Source organism: Balaenoptera ricei, chromosome 5 (genome assembly GCF_028023285.1).
Source record: "Balaenoptera ricei isolate mBalRic1 chromosome 5, mBalRic1.hap2, whole genome shotgun sequence".
NCBI lineage: Eukaryota > Metazoa > Chordata > Mammalia > Artiodactyla > Balaenopteridae > Balaenoptera > Balaenoptera ricei.
The window spans coordinates 8,249,608-8,272,450 of NC_082643.1; the positions used below are offsets into that span (position 1 = coordinate 8,249,608).

General features: G+C 36.7%; 2 protein-coding genes and 1 long non-coding RNA gene across 5 annotated transcripts in view; 2 read left to right on the forward strand and 1 right to left on the reverse strand.

Moving 5' to 3' along the window:
• Nucleotides 1-3,278, forward strand: part of NUDT9 (nudix hydrolase 9) — a 31,266-nt gene extending 27,988 nt beyond the window's left edge. Inside the window, exon 8 of the mRNA XM_059922375.1 lies at nucleotides 2,765-3,278. Coding sequence (XP_059778358.1) covers nucleotides 2,765-2,943 — 179 coding nt within the window. The 3' untranslated portion in view covers nucleotides 2,944-3,278. The remainder of the gene's footprint in view (nucleotides 1-2,764) is intronic.
• Nucleotides 3,279-6,367: 3,089 nt separating this feature from the next.
• LOC132365737 (uncharacterized) lies at nucleotides 6,368-13,915 on the forward strand. The gene is made up of 3 exons (XR_009503207.1): nucleotides 6,368-6,532; nucleotides 11,605-11,679; nucleotides 13,160-13,915. It is a non-coding gene; the product is annotated as an uncharacterized LOC132365737 (long non-coding RNA).
• A 2,608-nt stretch (nucleotides 13,916-16,523) lies between these two features.
• Nucleotides 16,524-22,843, reverse strand: part of SPARCL1 (SPARC like 1) — an 89,360-nt gene continuing 83,040 nt past the window's right edge. For all 3 annotated transcript variants that reach the window (XM_059922373.1, XM_059922372.1, XM_059922374.1), the window contains one exon: nucleotides 16,524-16,982. In XM_059922373.1, the coding sequence (XP_059778356.1) occupies nucleotides 16,954-16,982 (29 nt within the window). In that variant the 3' untranslated portion in view covers nucleotides 16,524-16,953. The remainder of the gene's footprint in view (nucleotides 16,983-22,843) is intronic.

Consider the following 22,843-nt stretch of genomic DNA (forward strand, 5'->3'; position numbering starts at 1 on the left):
GAAGTATGCAAATATAATTTACAAGCAGGTCTCTACAACTTAAGTACGGATAAATTTGTTAGCTATTTATTTTTGGAGTTAAAAAACAATGACTGACCCTCTAGAGGTTGATTTTATAGTGTTTGAGTTGTTCAAATCACTGTTTTCACTGTTTTATTTTCTCTCTGAACTTAAAAAAAATTTTGTGGTCTGATAATTCCAAATCTCTGCTATATCTGAGTCTGATTCTGATGTTTTGTCTCTTCAGACTGTGCTTTTTGCCTTGTAGCATGCCTTCTAGTTTTTTTGAAAGGTGAACATGATGTATCCAGTAAAAGAGACTGAGGTAAATAGATCTTTAGTGTGAGGTCTTATGTTTAGTTGACTAGGAGTTAGGCTGTACTTATTATTTGCTGTAAATGTAGGTGTCAGAGGCTAAAATTTCCTCCCGTGCTTTTGTTTTCGTCTCTTCTGTTGTCTTTGGGTTTCTTTAGAGACTACTTAAATAAGGTCTGAGCCAGGCAGTTCTTTCAGCTACACTCCCTGTTATTTTATGGAATCCCTGTTGCTGTGGGATTTGGAGGGGGTTTGTGGGGTTTTGGAGGAGAATCATAGGAGAACCCAATGATTAGGTCTTAGTTTTTCAGTGAGCCTGGGCCCCTGGGCTGTGACTTTCACTGCGGCTTCTCAGCTTCTTCCTTCCACCCTCAACGCTCCTTAGGTGAGACAGGAAGGCTAGAGTTGGGTATTTCCCTTCCCCCAGGCTGGTTAGGACTGGTGAAATAGTTTTCCTTAAGGGCAGAATGCTGTCTTATTTCAGAATGGTTACTTTTCCCCTCTCCCTGCTGCAAGCAAGTGGGGGTTTTTCTTGTCTTTACCCTGAGAACCTGGTGGCATTCCTGAAAGTGTGACCCTCCCACCCCAAGACTGTGCCTCCAGGAGATTTTCTCTCTCAAGCTAGTTCACAGATCACTTTCCAAAAATTAGTCAGTTACCTTTTAAATGTTTCTACCACTTGCTAGCTCCAGAGGTGGGATTCTGTTCCTGGTAAGTTGTGATTCTCTGTATTTGCCTGTCTCTCCAGTTTTCAGGGTGGCATTGTGCCCGGTGACCTCAATTCTCTGATGGATCCAAAAAGAGTTGTTGATTTTCAGTTTGTTCAGATTTTTTTTGTGTGAAGATGGGAGTGATGACTTCCAGGCTCTTCACATGTCAGACTATAAACTTTAAACTTTTTAGAATTCTGTTTTGTGTAATTTATTAGGTGACCAGAAGGGGAGGATGCTTTTCAGACATTATTAGATCTGATAAAGAGCATGTTAGACGACACTGTTATTTAGATTATCAGATATTTTAATTTAACTTTTAGATTCAGGTTTACTTCTTAATTCTCGTTCTCCATTGAAAATTGGATGTTGTAGTTGCTGTGAGATACACAAAGGGCTGTCATTTTAGCACTGGGATTTAGAAACCTGTTACGCTGAAATATTCAATTGATTCTTTTCTTTTAAGAAACAGCTTTATTATTTTATTATTTTAAAGGTAATCATTATAAAGATAAAGGATGTAGTGTTTATTATGAGTTATTTAGAAAATAGGTGACATAAAGCGGAAAAAATTTTAAAGCACCAGTTATTTCATTTCCCAAAGATACCACTGTTAGCATTTTGATTTATCTTTTTCCAGATTTTATATAGCTGTTTTTAAAATAAAGACGGGCTCACACTGTACATTCTGTTTTGTTACTTGAATTTTCACTTAAAAATATATTATGGACATATTTCCATATCAGCATTTATAGAACGGCTTCACTTTTAATGGGAGTGCATTGTGTAGCTGTCTTATCATTTATTTAATAATCTGTGCCCTCTAGATGGAAAGGTCGGTTATGTCCCTTTTTCTCTTTTTGGTTATAAATAATGTTGCCTTGAATACTTCAGTAGCCTTGTCTTTTTATTTCCTTAGGATAAATCCTTTGAAGTGGAATTGCTGGGTTGTTTATTGTATCCCCAGTGCCTAGTACAGAGTCTGGTGCATAAGAGGCACTCTGATATTTTTTGAATGAATGCTCATCAAAGAGGATTTGCTTTTTAAAAGCTCTTGATAAACATTGCCAAATTGTCCTACAGAAATATGCCATTTAGATTGCCAACAGTGATTGAAAGCATTTGTTTTAAATTTTTGATAATTATAAATATTTTAATAAATATATTTATATGTATTTATAAATATAACTCTAAATATTTTTTTGAATTTTATTTTATTTATTTTTTATACAGCAGGTTCTTATTAGTTCTCTATTTTACATATATTAGTGTATACATGTCAATCCCAATCTCCCAATTCATCCCACCACCACCTCATCCCCCAACTAAATATTTTATTTTATGGTTTCTGGTTTGGTGTCATACTTGGAAAAGTCCACTTACCTTAAGACTCTAAAGTGAGTCATCAATAATTGTTTTCTTTCATTTTTTTTTAACATTGAAATCTGTAATCCTTCTGGAATTTTGATGTGAGTTTTCATGTTTATTTAATGTGAACTCTCTCTTTTTTTTTAAGGGTAATATTTTTACTTTTTAAAGAGAAAAGCTTTCTTACTGGTACCGTCACTTAAAATTTGGACATTTGGGAAATTTGGAATATTCTAGCTTTTAATTCACTTGGCCACTTAATATAATGATGATTTAAGATTGTTATAGTAATACTTGAAGATACAGAATTATGCTGAAAAAGAAATGAATAAATTACTTTTTCTTGATGATGTTTTTTCTTTGGTAACCAGGTGAGATAATGGATAACCTTACCTTAGAAGCTGGAGATGATGCTGGAAAAGTGAAATGGGTGGACGTGAGTGATAAACTCAAGCTTTACGCTAGTCACTCTCAATTCATCCAACTTGTGGCAGAGAAACGAGATGCCCACTGGAGTGAGGACTCTGAAACCGACTGCCGTGGGTTATAGCTCGCAATCTCCGTGTAAGCCCCATGGCAGCAAAGGGACATGTGCTGAAAAGAGGGCAGCATCACAGAACTCATATATCAAAAGGGCAGGGTAGATCACTTGCGAAGTATTTTATTCACTTTCAAAATGATTTGCATTTAGAAGGTTTTGCATCAGAATAAAATTAGCAAATACGGTGAAACAGAACACAGAATTTTCTGCTTTCCAGTCAAAAGAGCTATAAATAATCATATTTTGTATGCATTTTATTTAAGCATGGCTTAAACCAAATTTAACAACTGATGCTCTTTGAAGAATCAGAATCTAAATAAAGGTAAATTTCTGTTCAGCCATAACTTCTGCTTTCCATGTAGTTCTTGTTTGTCATTTTTTTTTTTTCCCATTGATCTTCTGAGGTCTGAAGGATGTTCCTGTCACATCAAGCTTCTTTCAGAAGAGCACCGATCACCGTTGTTTAATCTGATTTATCTTTAAATTATTTGCTTTGCATTTTGCTTTACATGATCTTGTTGAAGCTGCTTTCAAAAGTGGAAGCCTGATGTATTCTTGCCTTTAGAGTTGTGAGTTTTATGAGGAAATTTCATTCACTCTTAGTTGGTAAGGGTCAAGATCAGCGAACAAGAGCTCATGTTCTCATTTCCAAGAATTCTGAATTAAAAAAATGTACGCAGGAAATTAGTAATTTCAATTGCTATATGCATTTCACTCTACTGTAACTGTATGTGCCATAAATGAATTAAAAATAGATGTTCAGAAAGGAACTGAAATCAGAGACAGAGGAGGTCTTTGGGAGTTTTGGTGTCTTTTGTTAGGAAGAGATTGTTAAAGACTGACATAGGTTTTTGAGAGACTCACTATTAACATTGTAATACCCAGAGGAAAGGAAAGAGTTGGTGTTCCACGTGTTCTTGGAAGCAGGGAAGAGGAAGGAAAATAACACTGCCTTGTCGCATGTGTATCACATTCTGGCCAAGATATCCATTGGGAAAGTCTCATGATACTAATTCCTGTCAGCCTGAGGCAGGGACTGTCATAATTCCATCTTCCAGTTGGACTACAGGTGGGGCATCTGAAGAAAAGGAGGGTTAGGGGATAGAGACATGGTTGTTTCCTTCAGATATTTGAAAAGAGTATTATGCTTACTCTGTAGCTAGAGGACAGAACTAGGGCTGAGGTAAATCAATCGAAAAGGTGTTTTTTGTTTTTTGTTTTCTCTCCCCCCAACCCCGAGTTAGTGTCAAAACTCCTTTGGGGTAAATTTGCACTGAACTGACAGGAGGCTTTTTTCCCCTTAGTGTGACTATAAGTTTTGCTGAGAAACATTAGAATGTGTGATTTCAGGATGCTGCCTCAAACCTCTCTGGAAGAGTTATAAGGTTTATGTGCAGTATTAATTTCCTGAAATCCATAAAATCCTGGTCCTTGGGTACGTAACAAGGGACTTGTACTTGACAAGAATGATCTGCTCATTGGGTGAGGGGTAGGATAACCTTGTCCCAGCATGAAAGAATCTGATTCTACGTTTACTGTTAGGTAGGAAGAAATTGCTTCTTCCTGGCATGGAATAGAATTCTCTAAAATTGAAACTACTTACAGAAGCTCCTGAGAAAGTTTGAGCAGTTGCCTAAAGAATGACATTTACTTATGTTTTAATAGTTTTGACACATCTAACCTGACATTAGTAAAGATATTATGTTATGAAAATTTTATTTAAAGAAAGAATGACTAAAGCACATGATCCGCAGATAATCAATTTTTTTGTGTCATTTTGTAGTTTTCATTGGAACATTTACAAAGTGTGCAAAATGATAAAACTACTATACCCTATAGATAGGGTAGAAGTAGATAATCTTCTAACTGTAAGTATCCAGCACCATCTATAATAGAAAAAAAACAGATTAAAATTTTAGTTGAAGACATTTCTGGAGGAATATCTGCTCCTGTATCACTAGGTGATATTGCCTTCATATTTACTTTTCTTATATTTCGGATATAAGGAATATTTTTGGTTTTTTTTTTTTAGAGACAGTTGAAACAGTGATTGATAGATACCATTTATTGAATATCTACGTTGTATCACTTAATCCTCACAACAATCCTGTGAAGTTAGGTGGTATTATTCCTATTTCACAGATGAAAATGATATTTAGAAAGGTTGCCCCAAGGTTTATTCAGTAAGCAACAGAGCTGGATTTTGAATCCTGGTCTGCAGGGTTCCAGAGCCAATTCTCTGTCTGCTGTATTCCCTACTAAGTTTATGAAGCTTTTATGATTTCTTACTTTAAGTTTGTAGTTTGGAAGATTCTATATTACTTAAGCAATACTCATGTTATCCATAGTAATACGTTTATGGTTTGTGACTTGAAATTTAAGGGCCACATCTGATTTGGCTAGCCTTGTTGAACTTGTTTACATAATTTTGGCCCAGAGACAATTTATTGATAATATCTTAACCTAAGGATGAGCGGCTGCAATCAGTGTGTCTTGCCTGCAGGTGTTCTTGAGATTTGAAAGCATTTCCAACTCAAATAGAAGCAAGGTACTAAACATGCTAAAGAGGGCACCTAAAATTTCTAACCACTTTTAGAGGCTAAATGCTACTCTGTCTTACAGTATGAGGACTTATGATGGTTGCTGTTATTTTCTAAAATATTTGTGAAGTTTTAATAAATAAATTGATTTCAAAACACATCATTTGAAGAAAGCACTTGTAATTAATTTGGTCTTGTTTACACCTCCTTTAATCATATTACTAACTTACCAATATGGGCACAATCTGAAGCTGTTAAACTCTTGGGATAGAAGTATTTAAAAATGTATAATAATGCTCAAAAGATATTTGGAGATTTTACTAACCGTATATAACTTCTGACATAGTAGTAAGAGAATTATTTCTGCCAAAATAAACAATACAGATTATAGTTACTATATGAAGGTATTTTTGCCATATTTTTTCTTTGCCTCCATCCATGTCTCCCATATTATGTTTATTTAATGTTGATGGATTAGTATGGGTACAATCATGTAATGTTGGGAGGTAGCAAATAATGTGGTTCTTTTATACCTAAATGCTGAGAAATTGAACCATCAACTGTCTTTTCTGCAACATAGAGCTTAATTTCTCCCACTTCACCCTTGATGGGCTGGTAAGAGCATTTGAATTGGTAAGAAACACAGAATAAGCACTTGAGGGCAATGAAACTTTTCAGAAGGAAAACTTGCGTGAAATCCAATTTCTTTCTCAAAATTAGGATTGAGAATATTTTGATTCATCAGCTACTCTCAAGGTAGGTTAAAATAAATACACACTGTCTATAATTTTAATTGACATTAATTCAGATATTTTAAAAAGGAATATACCTTTTTGATCTCTCTCTCTCTTTTGTATATATTTTAGATGAAAGCAAACTTGGGTGAGAGTCAAAGCAGAAGTCTCAAGGTTTGTAGCCTTTCCATCAAGAGAGCTGATGCTTTTGTGTTAAGGAGACTTATTGCCTTGAGATGAGAGCATTTCTAGATTTGGAAGTTTCACAGCAGGCTTTTCTCACTGTTTGCTATGAATAGTTCGTAAGCCAAAAGTAAGCTTGAGGTAAAATTTACTGTTTGAAATTTCTTAACCTAATTTCTGTAAACTGAAATTTTGTCAAATGCTATGGGCATTATGAAAAGAATACATTTTTAGACCTGCAGGAATTCTGATCTAAAGATTTTGGAGGAGGGACTTCCCTGGTGGTCCAGTGGTTAAGACTCCATGCTTCTAATGCAGGGGGCGCAGGTTTGATCCCTGGTCAGGGAACTAAGATCCCACATGCTGCATGGCGCAGCCAGAAAAAAAAAAAAAAAAAGATCTTGGAGGAAATCGAGTTTATAACTCATGAGCTTTAATTTGGGTAAATCACTTGGGTTCCATTCTGCCATATGGTTTTATGGTTCAGAAGAATTATTCTTACCTTTTCTGAGATTAAATGTCACTTGCTTTTATCAATATAACCATAGCAAAAAAGTTCTACCCAAAAGAAGCCCTAGATATTAAAAAAAATTAATAAGATACTATCTTCAGTCCATTAGGTAGATTTGTAGTTTATAATAGCTTAAAAATTAATGTGGACTTACCCCAAGTTGGTTCAGAAGAGAAATGATTAACTGTGAAAGAAGAAAAATCAATGATCAGTGATATCAATGGGTTTACCTTTTAGCTTATTTTTAACTTAGTACATATATAAGCTAAATACTTTCTGTATGAAAATCTTTGTTTTTATTGAAAAATTAATTCCATTTTTACTGCTTTGTGTTTTATTTACATGAGGTAAGATTTTTAAATGAATATGCAATATTTAGATTTAAATTCCCTTAATTCACAGAAATATTTTCTTGTAACTGCCTTGTAACGGTAGTCACTATATCTGAAATACAGAAAATTGATGTGAATCGTTGAGAAACTCACTGTAAACACTTCCATACAAGTGCTATCTTTCTTAAATTATGTGAATTCCCTCTGTGAATGATACTTGAACCAAAATTTTAGGACAGCTATGACTTTGCTTCGAGGGTTTACTTACACAAGCAATTTCACTGGTTAAGTATTGCTTTATAGCTTTCATGTGGTCCTGTTTTAAGAGACTGGCAGCTTGCTCAAGGAATTGACCACTGTGTCAACAAGGTGAATCCCTCTATTTGTAGAGCTGTCCGTCCCAGCACGTATGCAAGAATATGTAAGCTAAACACTGTCCTGCTTGTTCTCAGGCAAGAACAATTGCCCTGAGGTAGCATTTGTTCCTTTAGGGTACGTTTTCCTGCTTCTTGGTTTAATCACAATCACTGGGAGAAAAAACTTCTCATCACTGTGAAGATATGGCAGTTCTATAGGTTATTCTGTCAGGATCCTTTCTGGATGGCTTGTGGCCAACAGCACTTTCAATAAAGTTCAGAAAAATAAAGTGTAAATAGGTATTAAGTATTCAGATTTGGTAATTTGAATGAGTCATATGTCTGAGGAGTCAGTATTTTCCCTGGAAGAGACTTTGGAGGTAAATGAATACATATACCCAAGGTCACAGAGCTAATTTAATTTTAAAGATGAGCTTACAATCTAGGCTTTCCCACCACAGGCCAGGGCTCTTTTAGCCATGTTTTGATGTAAAGATGAACTTGCTAATTTTGTAATCATCAATAATTAATTATTGACGGTAGTTTCCTAAAACATTTTTAGAATATCTATTCATATTCATATATATAATGCATTCTAATTAAAAGATGCTAGAATTTTTACAATTTGTCATTTGGAAATGGACTATAGAATCTCTTAAACAGAGTGGATTGTGGGAAGAACACTAGCTTTTTTTTTTTTTTTTTAACACTAGTTATTTGAACTTGACTTAGGTTTTTTTTCTTTTTTGACTCTGGTTCTTATTTAGTTTGACCTTAAAGTTTCTGGCACACTTAAATATTCTTCAAGGTGATTGATTGACTTTAAATAATCTGTAGTGAAGAATCCTGAAAATTTTTACCTCAGGCACACAATGGTTTAGGCCTAACTTTTTAGGCCTAACTTTTTGACATTTTTACGAATACTGCAGGTCTCTTGAGATACAATCAACTGTAAAGTGTACCATTTAGTTAATGATGAATCTTAAAGAAAAAGGAGATTCTAGGTTAAATGCATCTGTTGTGAGATGTATCTTGATTTCAGAAAATGTTTAAGTGTGAAAAGTATATGGGAAATGAAATTTTTAGTGTTCTCTTTTGTAACTCCCTTCAAGTATTTCTCCTGTGTTTTTATAAACTAATATTCTGAATAACATATATCAATAAAGGGCCTTGTTAAATAGTTGAATTATGTGCAGTTCAGTAAAAAAAATTATCTGTTGGGATTTAGATTTGATCATCTTTAATGTATTATGCATTTATGCTAGTGCTTCATTAGTGAAGAAATAAACTAGTCTATTTCAGCTCTGCTAAAGTAATTTATTCTGTAACTCTTAAGTCTTTTAAGACTCTTCACCTTCATCCTTATCAATGATAGAAGAGGTTGTTTTGTCAATTTATAGTTTGGATGAGTTGAATAAATGAATATAGAACTGTGTGCATGTATCAAGTTAGTTATTTTGGCTTTGAATTTAACAGCTGTTCTTAATTTTGTTTCCAAATGAATTGGACTAATAAATACAGTAACTTTTCTGATGAACTGGCTCACCTTAAATGGAGTGTCGAATGTAATATTTTTGTAAACTTTATAGATTAACAGAGCAGTATTTACCACTATACGATCATTAAGTGTCAGGACCTAGAAAAAAGGAAATACAATCAAATAATCAAGGAGTTGTAACTCAGTGTTTTATCTATCTTTTCTATGTTATATATTTTCTGTTAGCTTGATTAATGAAAACATGCTTTTTAGAATTCTTAGCATTTATAAACAGTAAGAGTCACATTCGCTAATATTTAAGTACCCCTCCACCCTTTAGTACCCACCCACCCCCTTCAAACCTACTATCTCAGGAAACATGAGTCCACATTTCTGTGTGTGTGTGTGTGTGGACTCCAAACGTAGCAGGGACTTCTTGGAAAGATAATTAAACTCATGCTTACGAGGTTGGAAAAAAGACTGTATTTGGGAATCCCTTTTTTTTTTTTTCTGGCTGCACCACGTGGCTTGCGGGATCTTAGTTCCCTGACCAAGGATCAAACCCAGGCCCGGCAGTGAAAGCCACTGGACCGCCAGGGAATTCCCAGGGATCACTTCTTTATGAAAAAAAACTTTAATAATATCATCTCCTATAATTGTAACCGAAGTATCATTTAAAAATTTAGAATTAATATGCTATGTTACACTCTATTTTTTTGCTTGTGACTGAGTCAGTCTTGTTCTATGTAATTTCCCCTCATTCACTAAAATCCTGTCAAAAGTAAAATTCAAATAATCCTTTTATACCTTGACCATAACCTTAAATCTAGTTCAAAGGCTTCTGGGACAGATTCCATTTCAGTAAGAATGAATTTTCCCCCCATTAATAGCAAATATAAGTGAAAAATTTTAGACGTGAAATGGGCTTCATGAATCATTCATTTTCACTATTTTATAATTCTAAAGGGAAGTAAGACACAAAGGAGTTTAAGATTATTCCAAAGTGTTAAATGACAGAGCTTGCATCCCCAGATTATTTGACTTCAAATGCTTTTCTACTGGTCTCCTGGGTTCCCTCCACATGATCAAGGAAAGTTTCAGGTCTCAGGTTTCAAGGATATATGAGATTTTTACATTAAATGACTCAAATCAGACAAAATATCAATCACTAATTGTCCCCAAAGGAGAATAATAACCATTATTTTTGGTATCAGCTTCCTTTCCAAATAAATCTAAAGAATTTTCAAGTTTTTGTTTTGTATTCATTTAAATACTTTCTTAAAGGAAACTTTAAGTATAATTACCTGATTTGGATTATTAGGAAATGGAAAAGGAATTGGAATCTACACAAAGGAGGAAAAAAGTGAATTGTGAATAAAATAAGGTGGAACATTTTGTTTTAGCTTTTTTTCTCATATATTCATTTACTCATCCCTCCATCCATCCATCCCTCCATCCATCAGTATTTATTGAGCAATTAATTACGTGCTCTCAGGCAGTTCACCTTCTAGTTGATGGAGATTAGATTCTAGTGAATTTCAAATCATGTTTTTCTTTCAAGAAGTATGCTTATTTTGCTTAATTAGTCAAACCTAAAGCCTAGGAATCTGTCTTATGTGTCGATAGTTCTTGCAAATCCTTCAGTTTTTCTACAGTAAGCCATCTTTGCCTGATTTTTAATACTATTCTGCCATCTGGTGGAAGGAGGAGCTTCTGTTTCAAATACTAGTGATTCTTTTTATTGCCACAAAAATTTACATAATTTTAAGCATAAGACGTTAGTAGCAATTCCTAAATTCTAATTATAAACCAAGACTCCAGAATTTTGCGTTAATTTACAAATTAACGCAAAATCCAAATCTTATGGATTTCAGAAAAAGTAAAGAACCAACGCACCTAACCCTGACTAGAACCAAAATAATTAGCAATTAATTATAAATGCAAGAACTTAGAAATGTAGTGTCTAACAGTCAGTCAGGCCATGTGAAAACATTAAAGGGAAAGAATGTTCCATTGAGGACCGTAACTTTAGTGACAATTTCTAAAAGACTTTAAGTTGAGAAGTAAACAGTTTGAAATTAAATATAAGCAAAGGGAAGGTGTTTCGTTACACTTAGATATAAAAACAAAAACTATGCAAAATTGTGTTCATATTTTAAAACTTTTAGATGATAGACAAGAAGTTAAACAAGATGCTATTTTAAAATGTGTATGAACTTTTCAAAACATCATTGCCTAAATACTGTTTATTTAACATGTCCCAACCTGTGTGGCAGCCTCATTGCCCTGGTCATCCTTTCCCCAAGTTGCCATGTCCTTCTCAGCACTTGCTGTTCGCTCTGCCTGGAACGCCCCTCCCACTTCTCAGGACCTGGCTTGGCTTCCCCTCCTCTGTTATGAACTCTTTGACACATAGCCTAAGTCAGCTGGTTTTGTATTTGCGTCTAGAAGCACTTACTGAATTACATTGTTTTTTCATTTATAAATCTCTCTTCCTCATCAGATTGTGAACTTATTTATACTTCTTGTTTTTCCAGGACTCACTGTAGACCCCATTATTTGGCAGACACTCAGTAAATATTAACCAAATGAATGCTGTCTGTACCAAAAAGGTAACTCTATTATGTATTTTAACATTGTTCTGGCCTTTATTAAAAAGATATTATAAGAATTCAGATATTAGGAGAGATTGGAGAGGGTACAAGAAGAGCAAAATAATTATATTGTTTGACCTGTGGAAAAAAGCTAGAGAGAGCTGGGGAAAAAACTTTAGAGGAAAGAAAGCAGCAAGGCTATTTACAAAAAGAAAAAGAACAGGTAATATAGAAAAAGGTTAGCATTCCCTTCATGAAGAGTAACTAAGCTCATTATAGTCGGGGTAATTCAGTGTAAACGTCTTTTTGATAGCAAGTGTAGAGAGAGATTGGAAGAAGTCACTGAAGTTTTAGAGGGAAAGTTGCTCCTCCTTTGTCACACTTCACCACAAGCTATGCAGGGAGGGTAGTGTGAATAGCTGATGCCTGGTGGCCTCTTATATTTCTGTGTCAAAACTTGGAAAATGTTATAACCATCATCCAACTAATAAATACTTTTTGCAGTTTGAGATTCCCCAAACCCATGCTTACCAGGGGCAATTGTGGAGGTGGGAGAAATGGGATCTGAGGAAAAATTAGTGGTCCTTGTGGTGCGTAAAAGTTAAATCTCTATAATAAGAAACATGATGTCAGTCATTCCAAACATTTGAAAACTTTTAAAATGATGAACATGTCATTTGAAAATACAACCAGAAGTTTACCTGACCACTGGAACTTCCTCCAGATTGTTCAAGCTTGTAAAACAATAACAGCAACAAGGTAAAGCAACATATGGCAATACGTTATTCATTACAAAGGGATTTTATTCTAAATGAGAATAGGTAACAAGCCACTATTGAGCATTATACTCATCAGTGATGCGGCTGTCCTGGAATAAAAAGCAGTTGAGTCTAACAGGGAAAAGTGGAATTAATTTTGTCCAGTGATTTAGAACTTGTACTTTTTACCTTTAAACTTATTTCCAAAGAATGCTTTCTCTTTTTCTTTTACATTTTGTAAGATTAATTACATATTGCATGCCTCTTCATCTTCAAATCAATAGTGTCCTCAGTTTAATTCTCAGCATTTATCAGTTCAAAGTGGAGAGAGCATGGAAGTGTAAATTTAAAGTTTGTATCCCCAGGTACAGATTTTGAAAGCTCCCTCACTTCTTTGAAGGCTCCTTTGTTACAAAATGTTTAGGGGACAGGTGTTCCTGCCTACTAGGTACCCTACCTAGTCAGACTATAATAAGCAGAGCTTAAACTCATAGATCTCATTCGTATAGATGGGGACGCATGTCTATAATCAACATGAGATAGTTTGGGGTAAGGGTATTGTAAATGATACTCAATTCAAACTGCCTAATTAAGACTTAGGTCACTGTGGAATACTTGCTCTATATTGCTAAGTTTATTCGAGAGCTTCCTATGTTCCAGTTAGGACTCTTTAAGTGCATTAGATGCATTTTTATCATCCTTGCACAATTCTGAGGTAGTTCTTACAACTCATTTTACAGGCTGGGAAGCCATGGGTTTGTTCCTCACTGAAGGTCATGCAGCTTCAAATAGCATGTAGAGCTGGGATTTGTGCTGGGAAGACCCTTGGACTGAAGAAGAGTGGTAAATTCCTGGTTCTACAACTTTCCTGGAGTCCACTTTCCTCTTCTGTGAACTGAAAAGGTAAAGGTAATGCTTTCTAGCCCGGAAATACTATGTCTCTAGAATGGAAATGGAGTGGAAAACTGAGGAACAGTACTCACAGGGGTGGGCAGAGCAGTGGCAGTGATCAAAAGGCCAGCAAGGATAAGAAATTTCATTCTGAAGGAGGAGTCTGGAATTGAAGGGTTAGGAGATCATTTTTAGTTTTTTCTAAGTCTTATTCCCATTATAAATAGACTGTTTAGTTAGAGGTGTTAAATAGTGGTCAGACTAAATTCTGTCTCTTGATCCAGGTTTTGTAAACCTACATCAGTGCTTTAAAAACAGTGTTTAGGGGCTTCCCTGGTGGTCCAGGGGTTAAGACTCCACGCTCCCAATGCATGAGGCCCGGGGTTTGATCCCTGATCAGGGAACTAGATCCCACATGCATGCCGCAACTAAGAGTTCCCATGCCTCAACTAAAGATCCTGCATGCTGCAGCGAAGATCCCGTGTGCCACAACTACCGAAAAATAAAAAAGATCCCACATGCCACAACTAAAAAGATTCCACATGCCGCCGTGAAGATCCCGCATGCAGCAACAAAGATCCCGTGTGCCACGACTAAGGCCCAGCGCAGCCAAATAAATAAATAAATGAATAAATAAACAAATATTTCTTTTAAAAACCACCTGTCTTTAGACAAGACATGCATTCTGTGGCTCATAACATTGCATATACTTACTACTCTTCCTTGTAATCTCACAGTTCAACCTGTACTCTTTGGTCCCTGAAGTTATTTGAACTTGTGATCTCGACCCACAAATCTTCAAACAACAATGTCGTATCATACTTAGGATCGGAGATATAACACCACTGGCTCAAGTGAGATTTCTTATGTAATATACAAGTAAATCCACCTTGAGCTTCTACCCACCATGAGATCTACCAGGTCTTCACATGGTCTGGGTGCTGTTACTGACAATTGCAATTTCTCAAGAAGGAAATGATATAGGAAAAATCTTGAAAGGCATAATGGATTGGTAGAGAATAAACACAGTATGAATAAATTCAATGAAGCAAATCAATGTGATCTTTACTGGCCAGCTGATTCTGAAAGCAAAGCTTTATATGGCCTTAAATTACATTTAATTCAAATGAACTTACCTTAGGAGTTTCAAACTAAATCACTGTACTCTGGAATTGAATATTGGAAGAAAAATAAATTTCATCATATTCCTTTTAAGATTTGTCCCCATCATCTGAAGAAAGTCATATCCCTTTATAAGTCACTCTTCAACTATTTTATACATATGTATTTGAAATTCAACTCTGATTTATCTTCAGGCTATTTCATTTTGCCTGAAATTAGGCAGCTTATCTCCCTTTCCCTTTTTCATGTTTCTTATTTGTATTTTTCTTCCTTCTGGATTCAAACCCTTGGCTTTATTTCTTCCTTTGATAAATGAACCTATTCATTAAATTATCCAAAACAATACTTTTACCTAGTGCGATAGAATCAGTCCAAATTATACTGTGTCTTTTCAATTACCTTTGCTTCAAATGGTCCTTGGGCAACAAATTCAAAGAGCAGTGTGATCTAGAATCTCTATGCCCATCTCGTATTTAAGCGATATTACTAATGCCTTTGTGCTCATGGGTAATACGAGTCACAGAATTTGATGCAAAATTGAATAATTGGTTTTAGACTAGGAACACCAACTTCTAAAGTATTTCAGTTACACAGAGATAGATAGGCTTAAAGACCGATTACTGAGAAATAACTTCATCTCCTTGGTTGGGATTAGAGTAATGTCTTTACTGCAAACAACTCACAATTAAAAATTATGACCACTAAGAATATTAAAGTGCTTTTACAATATATCATCCAGGGCAGCTATACATGTGGAAGTCTTAACTAATAGAAAAATTTAAGGTTCTAAAACTTTCTATTATTAAATAATATTTTTATTTCAAAATGAAAATTATTTTCAAATAAAACATTTTTAGTGAATCGGTAGTGTCCTCAGCATTAAAATCACTTTTCACTATTCCAAAACACTTAAAGTATTTAAAACATTAAACATAGTAATTTAGGTCTAATTAATGCCTCCAAATTTAATTTCACTATTCCGAACAAATGTACAATTAGAAACGTGGTTTCGAATTAGTTAGGGCCTCCCATGACATTTCTTTGCAAGTACACGTAAAAACATTCTGAATTTTGTAATAATTCTTAAAATTATTTCTGTAGTTGGAAGAAATTATAAATAATGCTTAATTAGATTTTAATTAATCAAATTGAACTTAATTATTTACACATGACCTGGTGTGATGTGGTCTGGTTAAGAACAAGTGACTCACTGAGCTAAGAAAAGACAATACAGTGTAAAAGATAAAATACAATTTTGAAATTAATCAGAGATTATTCTGATAAAAAACAAACTCTTCCATAAGTGTCTTTAAGATAAAATTCCTAGGGGCATATTCTTTAAGTGACTATCACAGTTAAGCCTCTCAACAACAACAAATTTTTGATTAGTTGAAAGAAAATAAAGACAATTGCACTGATATATTCCATTTCAGATAGGAAAATATGTGGGGACTTCCCTGGCAGTCCAGTGGTTTAGGACTCTGCACTTCTGCTGCAGGGGGCAAGGGTTCGATCCCTGGTCGGGGAACTAAGATCCCACATGCAGTGTGGCGGTGTGGCCAAAAAAAAAAAAATAGTGACCAAAGAAAGACACAAATTTTCTCTTATGACACATTGTCTTGCTATCAAGTTATTCTAGTACTATTCACCTCTGACTACCTTGGGCATCAAGACACTTCAGGGCTCTCCACTGTCTGTTACCTTTACATTCCCTTTATTTTGAGGACATGAAATGTGTAGAGATTTTGCTGGGCCTCCCTTTCCCCAGACACACATGCACATCTGCACAAAAGCTAAAATTAGTTGCATCCAGCAGTGCACAATCACCCATATTTTAAATTGAATTTGGTGAAAAGCACTTGAATTCTTTTTTTTTTCTGTTTAAACTTAAATTATGACAAAAACCATTCATGAGCAACTACCATTTAACAACTGAATATTTGTTTCCCATAAGAAACAGCTCCCCAACCACTCATACTATTTTTTTTTAAGCAGTAGGGTCTAGAAAGCGTGATTATAGTTTGATATGAAGTATGAGCCCTGGGTTGGTCTTTCACATATAATTGTTCAAGTAAATGACTGGAAATAAACTTGAGTAAACATTTGGATTTTTATTAGGATATTAAGATACTGAAAATAACACACATCAACAACAAAGAGCCTTACTTCACTTTTTTGAAGTGCACACGGTATTATGGACAAAATGAATGTATTATTTTTTCGAGTTTTATAATCTTTAAGTATCTCATAAATGGATGCAGAGTGATGAGTTAAACTCCTGTTCACAAACAGTATATAATATTTTGCATATATTGACTTTACTTAATTTTAAAGTTTTATTTCCAAAGTTAATGTTAAATGCCTGGTGCCTATACTGTTATCAAGCAGTTACTCTCATTGTCGTCTCAGACATGCAAGCATTTTGCTAAATATAAATCTACAAGTTTCACACTGCATATACTTCAGAAGTGGTCAGAACAAAGGAGGATGCTGGGTAGTTTGAGTGCTTTCACATCTTAATTCAAAACAGGAGATTTTCATCTATGTCTTCTGTAAAAAACAAAAACAAAACATACTTTTAGAAAGTAGCCAGAGCAGTAATATAAACAATGTTAGAACTAGGGGATCAGAGAACCCATCAATAAGGCGGTATGATGGTGGTTCTCCATCCTGGTAGGGCGTCAACATCACCTGTGAAGCTTTAAGAACTGTATATCCTTGGGCCTCACTCCTGCGCCCCCCCCCCCGAATCAGCATCCCCATGGGTGGGCCAATGGCATGTATACATTTAGAAAGCTCTGCAGGTAGTTCTGATGTAGGGTTGAGAACCACTGATAGAGGAGGTTGAGGGGAAACCAGGCAAGAAGTGCCAAGTATACTAATCTGTAAGGGTTGCTAAAATGTAACCAAAATAAATAGAAGTATAGTGCCAGTTATATCAAATTTCCAATCATGTAATTGTAAAAGAACTTGTTGCCACACTAATGGAAGAAGACAGCATCCTCTGGGGGATATAAGACTGCTCCTTAGCATTGTGGCCCACCCTTACTCAATAATTCTTGAACAGATCCCTAAAGCGGATTAATCTGAAGCATACTACCCTGTCTGGGACACTAAGTAGTTTTCCTGCCCAATGTAAGTTTTCCTCTTGCCCCAGGAGACGGAAAGATTACAGACTTTTGCTGTATTTCTTGTGAGCACTGGCTTCACTTGTAAAGTAGGGATAATAGTCTCCTTACTTATAAATTTACTCATATTTGCACTCATACTTTTTGTCTTCTTTTTTTTTTAATAATTTATTTGTCATTTTTCCCTTGTTGCTTTTAATAATTTTTCTTTGTCTTTAATTTCTGTCAGTTCGATTGCTATGTGTCTTGGCATGTTTCTCCTTGGATTTATCCTGTATGGGACTCTCTGCACTTCCTGGACTTGGGTGGCTATTTCCTTTCCCCTGTTAGGGAATTTTTCAACTATAATCTCTTCAAATATTTTCTCGGGTCCTCTCTCTCTCTCGTCTCCTTCTGGGACCCCTATAATGCGAATGTTGGGGTGTTTAATGTTGTCCCAGAGGTCTCTTAGGCTGTCTTCATTTCTTTTTGTTCTTTTTTCTTTATTCTGTTCCATGGCAGTGAATTCCACCATTCTGTCTTCCACATCACTTATCCGTTGTTCTGCCTCAGTTATTCTGCTATTGATTCATTCTAGTGTATTTTTCATTTCAGTTATTGTATTGTTCATCTCTGTTTGTTTGTTCTTTAATTTTTCTAGGTGTTTGCTCTTTAATTCTTCTAGGTCTTTGTTAAACATTTCTTTCATCTTCTCGATCTTTGCCTCCATTCTTTTTCCGAGGTCCTGGATCATCTTCACTATCATTATTCTGAATTCTTTTCCTGGAAGGTTGCCTATCTCCACTTCATTCAGTTGTTTTTCTAGGGTTTTATCTTGTTCATTCATCTGGTACATAGTCCTCTGACTTTTCATTTTGTCTGTCTTTCTGTGAATGTGGTTTTTGTTCCACAGGCTGCAGGATTGTAGTTCTTCTTGCTTCTGCTGTCTGCCCTCTGGTGGATGAGGCTATCTAAGAGGCTTGTGCAAACTTCCTGATGGGAGGGACTGGTGGTGGGTAGAGCTGACTGTTGCCCTGGTGGACAGAGCTCAGAAAAACTTTAATCCGCTTGTCTGCTGATGGGTGGGGCTGGGTTCCCTCCCTGTTGGTTGTTTGGCCTGAGGTGACCCAGCACTGGAGCCTACAGGCCCTTTGGTGGGGCTAATAGTGGACTCCGGGAGGGCTCACGCCAAGGAGTACTTCCCAGAATTTCTGCTGCCAGTGTCCTTGTCCCCACAGTGAGCCACAGCCACCCTCCGCCTGTGCAGGAGACCCTCCAACACTAGCAGGTAGGTCTGGTTCAGTCTCCTGTGGGGTCACTGCTCCTTCCTTCCTGGGTCCTGATGCACACACTACTTTGTGTGTGCCCTCCAAGGGTGGAGTCTCTGTTTCCCCCAGTCCTGTTGAAGTCCTGCAATCAAGTCTTGCTAGCCTTCAAAGTCTGATTCTCTAGGAATTCCTCCTCCCATCGCCAGACCCCCAGGTTGGGAAGCCTGACGTGGGGCTCAGAACCTTCACTCCAGGGGGTGGACTTCTGTGGTATAAATGTTCTCCAGTTTGAGTCACCCACCCAGCAGTTATGGGATTTGATTTTATCATGATTGTGCCCCTGCTACTGTCTCATTGCGGCTTCTCCTTTGTCTATGGATGTGGGGTATCTTTTCTGGTGAGTTCCAGTGTCTTCCTGTCGATGACTGTCCAGCAGTGAGTTGTGATTCCAGTCGTCTTGCATGAGGGAGTGAGCGCACGTCCTTCTACTCCGCCACCTTGCTGTCTTCTTTCTGTTCAGTTGAGAGGTGTCCCTCCTGTTGACTTGGAGGCTAATCCTCTGCCTGTGCTCAGGATCTCTTCCGATCTCAGAATTCTCCCCTATTTTCCTCTTTTTTTCTTATATCCTCAATCTTTCCTTTTTTTTTTTTACCAGGCCCTTCCCATTAATGTTTAAATATGCTGCATATCCAGCCTTGAGAACAGTGCCTGGTACTATGTAGACCACCAGTAAAGACTTGTTGAAGGAATGAATGCATGAGTAAATGATAAGAGCTCAAGCCTCTTTTATTCTCAAAAATGCTTCCCTCAACTCTATATCCCTCTCTAGCTCATTCCTGCCTTCACACCTTCACTCTTTAGCCTTTCTTATCTCCTCTTCTTTCTCATGTGTCTGGCTTCCATCTCTACCATTCCACAAAAGCTGCTCTTCCAAGGCCATCCAGGGTATCCTTATTTCTACGTCCAATGAATATTCTGTCTTTTACCTTACTTGACATCTCAGCAGCATTTAGCACTGTGATCTCTTCTTCCTCTTTGAAACACCTCCTTAGATATGGCACTATCCTCTTTTCTTTTTCCTTTCAGAAGACTTTTCATTCTGCCTCATGTACTCCTTCTTCCTCCTGTATCCATCATCTAGATGTTCCTTGGTATTCAACCCAAAACCCTTTTCCATGTAACTCAACACATTTTCCTAAGAAAATTAATTTCCTTCCCTGGTATCAATTATTTTCTGTATGCTCACAATCCCCACATGTCTTTCAATTCCTAAATTCCATCTTGAAAAGCAGACCCATATATTCAACTATCTTTTTTTTTCATTTTTATTTTCTTGGCAGTGCTGCACAGCATGTGGGCTCTTAGCTCCCTGACCAGGGATCGAACCCCCGCCCCTTGCATTGGAAGTGCAGAGTCTTAACCACTGGACCACCAGGGAAGTCCCTCAACTATCAAGTGTACGTTGTCACCCAACGACTTCAAAATTAAATGTGTCCCAAATGGAATTTATCTTTTCCCCCCAAACCTGCTTCCGTTCTTGTGTTTTCTGTCTCAGTGGAAGGTACCTCTCCTTACCCTGCCTGGCCTGTGCCAGGAACCGAGGCATTGTACTTCTCTTCCTCTCAACCTAACTGCCTGCTTCCTGCCTCCACGTATTTCCTATGAAACATTGTCCTATTATTTCTGCATACGGTACATCTTGAATATGTTTATATTCTCAACTATATCTTGAATATGTTGATATGTTAAAATATATTTGAATATGTTTACTTTTCTTTTTCCCTACTATAACTGCCCTAATTCAGGTTCTCATCAACTTTTGCCTGGATTCACCACAACAGTTCTCTGACTTATCCACAACGTAACCAAAAGAATCTTCCTTAAGTACAAATCCAGTGAAATCACTCCCTTGTTAAAAACCCTTTGGGGATCCTCCAGTACGGTGGGGATAATGTCTTTAACTGGCTTAGTAGGACCTGCGTGATGTGACTCGTTTCCCCTGTTCGTCTAGCTTGGAAGTTTTTCCTAAAGATTAATGTGGATATATGTTAATCCACAGTATGTCATAGGCACTAAGTAAATAAGACTCCTTCACCTCGTAATTGAATCCCATTTTTACACACAAGGAAAATGAGACTTGCCGAGGATAAGTGGCATGCCCTAATTCGCATAGCTAGTTAATAACAGAGCTGGACTATTTGAGCACATCTAGTTCAGAGCAAAGGAGGTTAAAATTCAGGACGACACTGGCTACAATTTATCTTGTCCTGTGGATTTCTCCGTCCTGGGGGAATAAATTTGTATGCTTACAAATAGACATTTTTTTTTTCCTTCCCTAGCTGAATCCCAAAGCAGTAACTTGTTTACGTGTCCTGACTGAATATTTAATATCTGCTTTATTGGCTTATTGTGTGATAATTCTTTCCCTTCTTCAAAATGTAATCATAACCAAACCACAGTGAACAAACAAGAACATTAGGAGCTTTGCGAGTCACAGAACTTTAAGCCCTTCCTGCTTCTCCCAGACAACCACCCAGCACAGGGCCTGCGTAGGCCCATATGCTGAAGAGCTGCCAGAAATTTCGAAAGGAACAGTGAAGTGCAACTGGTTTCCTTAAATGGTCTCTCTTTAAATTTGCCTTTGGATCACTCCTTTAAAATCACGTGCCATACAAAAGGGCATACATAAATATGTCCTGCCCCAGCTAAGTTTTTTTCTTGATAATGGTGGAGGGGAGGGGTCGGGGCAGCTGTCCTTGGGTACATTTTATCTTTTCAACATGGGAATTGGAAAAAAACATTGTTAGCCAGTTTTAGGGCTGTATATGAATTTGTAAGTACTGTGCTTATAGAATAGGTGTTAGGAAGGAAATTGGCATTATTTGCATGAGACTGGGTCTTAATTGCCTGTTAATTTCCTATTGATGTTAATAGGGTGTAAACAGTATGTGGTCGCCAGTCTCCACTCTGACCCCCAATGATCCCCATCTCCTGCCGTCTCCCCCCACATTGTAGCAGGGTTAGACTGTGTGACAAACAGAATATGGCAGAAATATGTCACTTCTGAGATTAGCCCTACAGGGAACTGTGGCTTCTGTCTTGGACTCTCTCTCTTTCTGTCTCTGTCTCTGATCACTTGCTCTGGAGGGAACCAGATACCATGTTATGAGCAGCACTGTGCAAAGGGCCACATGGTGAGGAACTGAAGCCTCCTACCAACAGCCACGTAGGTGAGCTCAGAGCAGATCCTAAAGCAGATCCATACAGGTAAGGTCCTCCCGGATTCCTGACCCTCAGAAACTGGGAGAGAGATTTTAAGCTTCTAATCTTTAGGGTAATTTGTTGTGCAGAAATAGACACCTAACACACAGAACGAGGTGCTTACAAAAATATTCATTCTTTGCTCATTGCAGTTGTACTTATTTCACAGAATAACATTGTAGAGGAAAAGGACCTTTTCTGCTTATCTATTTATCAATAAATAACTAAGTCTTCATATTCCAACTCTTTCTTTCCAATTTCAAGCCATCATACGTATGCATAAAGAATATTTTTAGAGTGAAGTTCACACAAGTTACCTCTTTTGGGGAAACTCTGACCTTTGATGAACTTACTTTTCTTTATTTCTTGGCTGCATAGTCATCCTACATATACGTATGTCGTGAACACATGGGTAAAACCTCTACTTTAGAGATTTGATGTTCATTGTTGATTTACATTCTGTGAGCAGTTTTGATTGCTCATTTTTTGAACATCTTTCATATCTCGATTATTAAAAACAGGCTTGCTCGTAAAAATCAACTGTAACTTAGGAAAAGAAAAGGAAGTACATTAAGACATAACCTAGCAAAACAAATGTCTAAATTTAAATTCCTCCCCTGCAGGGGGAGTTCCTTTTGGATTAAAGGAATAACACCTGGGCACAACTGGTGAAAATCTTTAGTGTGTTGGTAATAAATTCTAAGATTCTTCTGGCATCTCGCATTTTCAGAATCAAGCTTGCTGTTTTACTCTTCACATATGATTTGTTAAAGTT